This window comes from Tinamus guttatus, unplaced genomic scaffold, assembly GCF_059628265.1.
Source record: "Tinamus guttatus ecotype Peru unplaced genomic scaffold, ASM5962826v1 Tinamus_guttatus_pri_ptg000439l, whole genome shotgun sequence".
Classification (NCBI taxonomy): Eukaryota; Metazoa; Chordata; class Aves; order Tinamiformes; family Tinamidae; genus Tinamus; species Tinamus guttatus.
The window spans coordinates 858,942-868,253 of NW_028288973.1; the positions used below are offsets into that span (position 1 = coordinate 858,942).

The window sequence follows — 9,312 nt, forward strand, 5'->3', positions numbered from 1 at the left end:
CAAGCGTGCTCACGCCTGCAGCTGCCATCAGTGCAACCACGCGCCGGAGCGCAGCTGCACTGGAGCAAGTGCAGCCACCGAACGCACGGCGCTGAGCTGGGGGGACAGCAAGTGGCGACGGCGCTTCCGGCCGGGCAGCGCCGCTGAAAGGGGATCCCCCGCGCTGATAAGCAGCGGGAGCAGGGAAACAATAGGTGACTTGATGGAAGCTGCTCTACGATACTCCTGAGAAGCCCCGTAGCCAGCTCTGGCCAGGGAGGAAATTGGGGGTTTCCACAGCAACCTGCCTAGGGCACAAAGGCCCAACTGTCTAGAGGGAAGCAATGGAGGTGTCTGGGCACTCCAGCCTCTGCCCGTTTTAAGAAAGGATAGGGCTGGAGAGCCAGAGTCCCTCCGCAGCCAAAGTACCTGCGAGATCCTTTCTGTACAACAGTGGTTTAATTGGCTACTGGTCCTGTGAGCAGGGAGGGGTGGCAGTGGCAGAGGAAGTAGTTCCTACAGCCTTTAATCTAGCTGAAAGGGATAGGCTTCTCCGACGAAAAACTGCAAGAAAGGCAAGGCACTTTGCTTTCTAAGCCCATTAATATAGCCCACATCGTCTGCACAAAGAACACAGTGAACAGGCTGGTAGGGAGAAGAAAAACTCTTCTCCTGGGCATATAGGACGGATGAGAAAGGGAAAGAACAAAAATGTTCAGCTAAAAGTAAGACAGTTTACAATTTATTTACACAAATATAAACAAAAATAGAAACATCTGCTGTGGAAGGAAGAACCAAAAGCAACAGCTTTGATCAGTCTGTGATAATTAATTCATCCACACCCCAGTCTTCGTAGCTCCCATCTGGCAGGTATCGGCGGATGATTATGGGGATCTTGCGTGCTCTGAGGAGAGGACACAGAGGTGAATGGAAATGCTAAAGCCTTCACTTTACCCTTTCAGCAACCAACAGGAACTGCAGGAGGGTCTTAGAGGCTTCAAGAAGCTCTTCAGGTTTACCTCGAAGATCTGCGAAGCACCAGTGCTTCATATTACACAGCAAGGGAAATCCCAACAACCCTCTCTTGCAGGTGCAAAGCACTGAGTGCCCTTTAGGCCCAAAATAAAGACGTGAAGAAGGTCAGCAATTCACTACTACCACAGAAATTGAGCCCTGTGATCTGAACCACTAGGAGCCAACACCAAATTCCTAATGAAGATAAGGGGGAGAAGGAAGAAGAAGTGAGGGGACTCAAAATATAAATCCACTATTTGTTCAAGGGAAAACTCAGTGAACACTTTTTTCCACACCAGTCACTACAGAAGTGGCAGAACTCCAAGAACGTGCACAAAAAGTAATGACTTTTACAGTGGGTTTTACACTCTAGGCATCCAAAGTATCAATTACATTTTAAGGTTACATGAAATTGGTACTAAGATGAGCTACCATGGGGGTGGAACACTGCATCTGCTAATGGCATTTCCAATTAAAAAGCAAGGAAAGGCTGAACACAATTTAACTTACTGAAGGCAGATTTAAGTCAGCAGAATGTAATTAAGCAGTCTGGAATCCAATCAGGGCATCAGGTTTACAACCATATCAGCCTTGAAGAGTCGGACAGCATCTTTAATGATCATAAGCATTCAGCAATTGCTTCTCCCTTATGCCAAGTATTATGATTGAGTTTTGGCACTGAACAGGACATCCCTGTATTTCCTGCCTGCCCTGACTCCTTTCCAGAGCTCGCGCTCGCGACAGTGACCAACCAGACAGAGTTTGGAGACTTGACAGGAAACAGGACCTGAGGAGGTTTTGGCAAGGACAAAGGAGATGTAATAAGGATGCAAAACCACAAGAGCAACTGCAGTGCATCAAGAAATTGTGAGAGTAGAGGGGACAATTCACTTCAAGAACAGGGATTTAATCAGAAAAGGAGTCTAACTACTCTGCTTGGAAAATACTTGTATGTGACCTAGCAGGTCACTGACTGTATTGGTGAACCGTGGCCCAGCAGGCAGCCTTGCTGTGGAAAGGTGGGCCTGTCAACAGCCACCCAGCTGCCTCTACTACAGTCAGAAAGGCTGTGACTGTATTTACCAGGATATGCTGCATACAGATGAAATAACAGCATAAAATTCCCTTTCTAACATGGAAGCAGGATGGGTCTTTTGCAATCGCAGTAAGCCAAGCATGGAAAGGTGCAGAAAAAGAAGGTTCTTAACAGAATTTCCACATCACAAACCTGACCTGTATTTTATTTTTGTATTTCATTTGAACACAGGTTTGTTCAAATGGCTGCTTTGCATTAGTTCCTTTCAGGGAATTAAACTGATTCCAGAAAGATGGAGACTTGGGTTCTCACAGGAATAAAAACCACTCAGACTCCCAAAAAAAAGATGTCAGGGCTCTGCAGTACTCTGCAGGAGCTCCTAGGATGGGAAAGAGCAGGACCCAAGCGACCTGCAGTTGGGGAGAGGTCCCAGCATGGAAAAGGGGACAGTGACTATAGTGTTCACTGTTAGAATGCATGCACAATCCACACAGGATAAGCTGCTAAGTGCTAGGGTGAGGACTGCTTGATAGATGCAGTCACGGCCCAAACCCGAAACTTACTTGAGCTCCTTCATGGCAATCAGCAAGGGGTCTGTCTCCCCCTCCAGCTCCACCATCACAGGGGCACACATCCTGTATGGGGAGAGCAAGAGTCACCCAGAGAACACACAGAGACACAAGAGCCATAACCCAGCACGCGCCTGTGTCCTTCACCCAAAGGGCAGCAAAGCAGAACACCACCTTGGCAAACTCAACCTGTATTTTGAATCACTTGAGGAAGAAACTTCCCCTACTCTGAGCAGGCAGTGGCAGCACCTGCTTTACTAGATGCAGGCAGCTACGGATTGAGCATTTACTTGAATGTTCCTCTCGGCCTGTCCCTCAGCTGCAGCTGGAGCTTTGCAGTCAGTCAAACCCACGTCCTCCTGGAGTCACCCTGGGCTGTGGGTGAATGCGAGGAAGGAAGGAAAAGTTCTAAAATTAACCCAATAAAGAGGGTGGAAACACTATAAAAATAGGCCTGCCATCTACAATTCCACTGCATCTCTTAAAGCCTGGAAAAGATGAAGAGGTCAGGAAGTATCTGGGGAAAAAAAAAAAAAAGAGAGGGCTGTTTTTATGATGGACTATCTCCAGGAGGGAAAAAAAAAAAAAAAAAAAGGCATTTTGCAGAGGGTTTAGCAGCAGAGCTGGCATGGCTGACTATTATCTGCCCTCCTAAGCAACAGCAGGGAACAGCAGCTCCCGTTATGCGCGGACAAGGCCACTGGGGGCTGCTGCTGGCCTAGAGTCAGTGCTGAAGGCAGAGGCTGCAGCGAGGCAGTACCCGGCACCAGAGCCTGGATTACAGGCCTGGCACGGACCCACCTCTGCTCTTCCATTCCTCTGGCCTTCCACCAGTTGGGGGACTGTGCACAAAATAGCTTCACAGAGGGGAAGACAAAGTGAGGGCTATGGAAAGATCTGAGCACCACTCAGGAGCCTCTAGACGAGGCTCCTATGGAGCAGCAGCTTTATTCCAAGGGTGAACGTAACCAGGATAAAACCAAGATGTGTTTTCAGACGAGCTTTCCAAAGGCTTACAGACAGCCTAGCAGGCTCGCCTGGGGGGCAGTCTTCCGACAGGCAATATTCAAACAGCCCTGGAAAGGTGAATGGAGGATGCTGAGAGCTGCCAGCCTTAACAGCACTTAAAAGAGGATTTAAGTACTATTGCGTATTATAAATGGGGCCCCACTCATCAAAATACTTTAGACACATATAGCTTGCTGCAACACAACTGCACTCTAAAAGGAAGTCAAGATCATTAGGCTTAATCCCTGCAGCCCAATGGTATCACCCAGAAGCCTCCTGGAATGTTTTTTCCCTCAAATGTTGGCTTTTGCAGACAGTTTCTACAGTTTCCAGCCTGGACTCACTCACCTTATGAGAGGCAGAAATCAGGACTGCTCTCACACCCCCTGTGACAGGGGGAGGAGTTTTGCAGCTGCCGAGTGCCTGTCCTTCCAGGCAAAAAAAAAAAAAAAAACCCATAAAGTCCCTTCGCCAGGGAGGATCTGGAGATTCCACCCGTGGCCAAGGGCTCAGCCGCTTTGCTCGGCAGCGCCGACAGAAACAGAAGCTCAAAAAACTTGGGGATCCCTTAAGGAACTCCCAGAGCTCAGGAGCATCTCCAGGAGGGAAGCAAGCAACTCTGAGAGGGACGGGGGCCCGTGGGGACCGCGCGGGACGCGGAGCGAAGCACTTACGCGATCTGGAGCGCCCGCGTGCCCAGCACACGCGCGCGCTCGTACTTGGTCATGTAGGGGGTGGTGATGCGCTTCTGGTTGGCCTGCTGCCGCTCCCCCGACGGCAGCACCTCCACGTTCTCCTGGCCCTCCTGCGAACGGCAGCGCCGGGCGGGCAGGACGGCGCCTCCCGCGCGGGGCGGCCCCCACGCAGCGGCGGCCGGCGCGGCCCGGCCCGGGCGCCCCCCGCACCCACCTCCTCCGCGTTCTCCAGGTCCTCCAGGCCCTCGTCCTCCTCCACATCGTCGAAGTCGTCGCCATCGAAGCTGCGGGCAGACACGGAGGTCGCAAAGCGCCGCCCGCCCCGGCCCCGATCCCGGCCCCGCGCTCGCCCCCGCGCTCACTTGTCCTCGTTGTCCGACATGCTGCCTCCCGCGAAGCGCCGCTCACTTCCGGCGCCCCGCCGTGACGACACGGAAGTGGCCCGGCCACCCCCGCACGGCCCCTCCCGCGCGGCCCAATCCGAGGCCGCCCCGCCCACCTGTCGCCATGGAGACGAGGGGACTCTTTCTTCTTCTTCCCTTCTTTGTTTTGATTGGCTCCGAGAGCTTCCTCTCCTGTGGCGTCAGAGCCCGCGCCGTGACGTCAGGCGGGCTGCGGCGGGAAGGTGAGTGGGGAGTCGGAGGGTCTGGGGGGCTGCGCCTCTGACGTCATTTGTCACCATGGTCCCTAGAAGGGCAGCCAGCACCTGGGACGTCACTTGTCACCACAGCGCCCCTGGAAACACAATGCCTGTGACGTCACTTGTCACCGCGGCATCCCTGGGAGGGCAGTGCCCGTGACGTCACTTGTCACCGCGGCACCCCTGGGAGGGCAGTGCCCGTGACGTCCCTCGTTCCCGCGGCCCCCCCGGCACAGCGGGTGTTCGGGGGCTGTGCGACGGGGCCCTGCGCAGCCGGGGCCGAGCGGGTGCCCTGGCAGGTGGGGTTGGGCCTAGGGCCATTGGGGACGTTTGGTGGCTTCGTCTCGCTGCTGTCCCTAGGGCTTGGCGATGTCGTCGCAGGAGGGAAGACGGTCGGTGCCGGCTGTGGCCAAGGGAACTCGCTTCTGGCAGCCTCCCAGGACGGCTCAGTACAGCCGGGAAACCCAGGAGCTGCTGAAAGGTAGCGGGAGGGAAGGGGAGACTGGAGCGAGCGCTGGCACCCTCTGCCTCCTGCTGCGCTTCCTGGCTCTCCAGCCTCTGCACGGAGCTCACTGCAGCATTTGGGGCTGGTTGTTACTGCAGCAGTGTGGTCAGGTCAAAGAAAACCTTTCCAGAAATAAAACACTCCACCTAATTCTTCCCCTGGAGCAGAAGCTGAGAGAGAACTACACAGAGCAGATGCTAAAAATCTCACTGAGCCTACCTATGTTTGAATGTTTGGGTGTGATGTTTCTGAAATGGCAAAATAATTTGCTCTCTTCTTCTGGATTTTCATTTTTAAGTGGAAATTTTCTCTAGGGCTTAATCATCAAGCCCTTCCCCCTGCCCCGGTGTCTAAAGGTGAATAGGGGAGCCCTCTCAGGTGTGGTCTTCACAGATACACCATGTTTTTCAGCAATGATGGATGAGTCCAAGCTCACGAGTTTCCAGAGACGGCACCTGATGGATTGTGTGAAACGTGAGTAAATCTCTTGCTGTCCACCCTGTCCTGCTAATTTTGTGGTATTTCCCAGAGAGCACTGCCCTACAGACTAATTGGATGGGCAAGAAACAAGTGCTTGGAGGAAGTTGTGTTCTTGTCAGCACTGGCTCCCACCTAACTCTCCTATCTCTGTTTTCATACCCTGTCATGGAAACTGTTCTCATACAGAAAACTGTCCAACCTCCACCTGCCTCTTTCTCTCACTGCCTCACTTCTGCCTTTAAAACAGCAGTATAGCTGCTGCTGACGTTGCACAGGGCGAGATGTCCCCAGGGGTCTCTCCAGGAAACCAACCATAATGGGGGGACTTGACCCAGTCTCATGTCATATGAAGCAATAACCAGGTAAGATGCCTGTGGTACGGGGGATCTTTGCTCACTGTGCTCCAGTGGGTCACCAGACAGACCTTGTGCTGGTCCAGGGCTGTGAAGCCACAGGCTTCCCTGTGTCTGACGTAGCAGTGTTTTCCCTTTGATGTCCAGGAGGAGATACCCTGCCCCTCCAGTGCAGCCCCACACGCAGCAAAGAGCCTCAGCCTGCAGAGCCTGCCTTCTCTCTCCCAAAGCCCTGTCTGCCAGGCAGGCTTCCAGCTAAACCGCAGCTTCGACCCGCCGGGGTCTGCCAGGCAGGAGACGCCTACACCCGAGAGAGGTTCAAGCCCCAGGCAAGGCGTAAGTCAGCAAACGTAACTAATAAATAAACCGCGCTGCCCAGTCCCGTACATCCATTTGCTGTTTGCAACCTCAGCAGTCTTTGGGGGGTTCTTAATTGTTTTTCATCTTCACTCTTTTTGTCTCCTATAAATGCTCGTTGACTGCTGCCTGCTGGCTAGGATGGTAGGTGACACGAATGTATGTAATCCTTGCCTAAGAAGGGAGTACTATGTATTTTTCTGGTTTATAAATGTGAATCAGACCTCTGATGTCAGTTTGGTTGACTCTTCACCACAAACACATCTGCACAGTGCTGTGCAATTCAGTCTGAGCATGGGGCTGCCATTAACATAATGCTGGAGAGAAGCAGTGTGGCCAGGCTCCTTCCCAAGGAGACAGTCTGCTAATGACTTTCTTTTCTTTGGCAATCCCAGGAGATTTGGAAAGGGAGAAGCAAAGGCTGCAGAATATCTTGGCGACAGGGAAGGACGTGGTGGAGCACAAAGCGAGGCGGACGCTGGCTCAGACAGAGGAAGAGGAGGCTCCCGAGGTGGACCGCTTTGAAGAGTGTATGTGAAGGGTGACAGAGCCAGGCACGCAGAAAAGCCTGGGAACTCACAGGCTCCCACAGCTGGGGGAGCCGAATGTGTAGCCAGTAACCTGAGGCCCGTTGTGGAAGGGGGCACCAAGCCCAGTTTCCAAGGGAAAGGACTTCTTGCTGTGACACAGATCCAGCTTCCCTAGCGGAGTTTGTACTGCAGCGGTTTGCTGGCGGATTCGAACTCTCCTGATTGCCCCCACAAAATCCGCTCTGTTGGCACAAACAGCTCGTACTGGTTTGCAGGGGTAACCTCGGCAGCAAGCCCGGGTACTGTGGATCCTTTTTTTCAGCCAGTGTAGCTCCATGTAGACTAGGACCTTTGCCAGCTTGAGTGTGGTTTGGGCTGTTTTGTTTTGCTCCCAAACCAGTGCAGTTATACTAGTAAAGCTTAAATACAGAGTGAAATTTTAGGTAGTGATACACTTTGGCCTACAGAGTTACCTGGGCTGGCAAACCCCTGCCTTACAACTCGGTGTGCTTGAAACTTCAATGCACGTGTGCACCTCAGCCAGCTCTTTCTTAACCAGGGCAACACAAAAAAATAACAGCACTCAAATAATGTGTTTGCATGGGTTTGGTTTGGTTGGTGCTGCAAGGAAACCAGTGTGGTTGGCTTCACATTTGCTTTGAGTGCTACAAAACTGGTCTCAAACTCACTGCAGTGCTTGACACATGTAAAGCGCTCAGGGGGCTGTGCTGTGTCAGGTGTTGGCCCATGAACTGGCTGCAGGTCAGTGCTGCAAAAGAGCAGCTGAACAGCTTCTGTGCATGAGCTGGTCCTGTGACCAAATATGGTTGTGTTTTCCTTAGTGCTGCCTTTGAACTAACAAACCTCAACAGATTTAAGCAGATTGGCTCCATCCAGACTGGATAAAATGCCAGCAAGCAACAGTGTTGTCTGTTTGAAGAAAACCAGAAAGCTACTGTTCTGGGAAGGTGGAGAAAGGGCACCTTTCTCTCCATGGGGGCATGGGGGAAGTATTCTTGGTATGCAAAGGTCTGCTGAGATACTCTGGTGACATAAGGTAATTGTTAGAGCAGATACCTGCTTCTCCGGTTTGATCTCCATTCCAGTGACACTAGCAAGGTTGGCTGCTGAATCCTGTTTTTTTCTCTTCTCCTTGGACTTAGTGGTGAACGAAGTTCAGGAGAGGAAGGAGTTCCTGGCAGAGATGGAAGCTCTAGGACAGGGCAAAAGGTATCGAGGGATTGTCCTCACCGAAATCTCGCAGGTATGTGAGGGCCCTGGGGACACTGGCAGAGCAACGTGTTGAGGGAATCCCTGATGTTAGAAATCTCAGTGCCCCGATATCCAAGCGGGAGGAGGAAGGGGCAGGGAGCCAAGGGTTCTCTTTCATGGCACGGGGAAGGAGTGAATTTAGGGGACAGAGGGAAGAGGAGGTTTCACCTTTCCATGTCTGCATGTAAGTTAATCTAGGGCAGAAGGACCTTTTTTGCCCCCCCCCCCCCCCCCCCCAAAAAAAAAGGAACAGCTCCTGGTATTCTCTCCACTCAGCCTTTCCCCTTGCGCTTTGCAGAAACTGCGGGAAATGGAGATCATTGACAAGAAGAGAAGCAAGGAAATGAGAGAGATCACAACAAAAGACTTGCCCATTGGGAACAAATCTGATTCTTGTGACTAGGCCCGAAAAAAAACCCCAGCAATTTGGTCCCTCCTCTTCTTCCCTTATCTCAGAGTCTCAAGGGCTGGTCTGTGCCTGTCCACTTCTCAAGGATCCCCTTGGCACCTGCTGCCTAAAGCCACGAACAATTTTTGACAGCTGGTAACAGAAGCAAGCTGTTGTCAAATCCTTCCCCCCTTCTGCAAGGGGGAATTTGCCCAACAATATTAAGGAGATGAAAACACACAGGAATAGACTTTAAAACGTGACAAAGCAAAGCCTCTTTTTGGCTAGAGAATGCTGCAGAACACAGCAATTCAGAGAAAGTCACACCTTTTTTTCCATTCAACCTAAAGCCCAGAGGAGCTAAAAGCCTAAAGCAGCAAGATGCTAACATGAGTGTTACTATCTCCATCCAGGACCTGCTTTTGACCGTGTCTCTGGGAACAGTCGTGCTGGCAGGTGCTGGGGAAGAAGATGCACTGTGTGGCC

At 52.1% G+C, this 9,312-nt stretch overlaps 2 protein-coding genes across 2 annotated transcripts; one reads left to right on the top strand and one right to left on the bottom strand.

Moving 5' to 3' along the window:
* Nucleotides 1-710: 710 nt before the first annotated feature.
* On the bottom strand, nucleotides 711-4,687 carry POLR2F (RNA polymerase II, I and III subunit F). The gene is made up of 5 exons (XM_088531890.1): nucleotides 4,664-4,687; nucleotides 4,516-4,585; nucleotides 4,281-4,411; nucleotides 2,593-2,664; nucleotides 711-883 (listed from the first exon to the last, which is right to left on the bottom strand). The coding sequence occupies exons 1-5, from the start codon at nucleotides 4,681-4,683 to the stop codon at nucleotides 793-795; spliced, it is 384 nt and encodes a 127-aa protein (XP_088388016.1). The 5' UTR covers nucleotides 4,684-4,687; the 3' UTR covers nucleotides 711-792.
* Nucleotides 4,688-5,310: 623 nt separating this feature from the next.
* CUNH22orf23 (chromosome unknown C22orf23 homolog) lies at nucleotides 5,311-8,936 on the top strand. The gene is made up of 6 exons (XM_088531886.1): nucleotides 5,311-5,422; nucleotides 5,858-5,920; nucleotides 6,427-6,615; nucleotides 7,032-7,166; nucleotides 8,330-8,430; nucleotides 8,737-8,936. Exons 1-6 carry the CDS (start codon nucleotides 5,311-5,313, stop codon nucleotides 8,839-8,841), a joined length of 705 nt encoding a protein of 234 aa, XP_088388012.1. The 3' UTR covers nucleotides 8,842-8,936.
* Nucleotides 8,937-9,312: the final 376 nt, after the last annotated feature.

Excerpts from the sequence above, each read along its gene's own strand:
- POLR2F (XM_088531890.1), bottom strand. The coding sequence starts at position 4,683 with ATGTCGGACAACGAGGACAA. Across the intron at positions 4,412-4,515 it reads ACCTGGAGAACGCGGAGGAG|GAGGGCCAGGAGAACGTGGA; the intron begins GTGGGTGCGGGG and ends TGCCGTTCGCAG. Across the intron at positions 2,665-4,280 it reads ACGCGGGCGCTCCAGATCGC|GATGTGTGCCCCTGTGATGG; the intron begins GTAAGTGCTTCG and ends CTCCCCATACAG.
- CUNH22orf23 (XM_088531886.1), top strand. The coding sequence starts at position 5,311 with ATGTCGTCGCAGGAGGGAAGACGGTCGGTGCCGGCTGTGGCCAAGGGA. Across the intron at positions 7,167-8,329 it reads GGTGGACCGCTTTGAAGAGT|TGGTGAACGAAGTTCAGGAG; the intron begins GTATGTGAAGGG and ends CCTTGGACTTAG. Across the intron at positions 8,431-8,736 it reads TCCTCACCGAAATCTCGCAG|AAACTGCGGGAAATGGAGAT; the intron begins GTATGTGAGGGC and ends TGCGCTTTGCAG.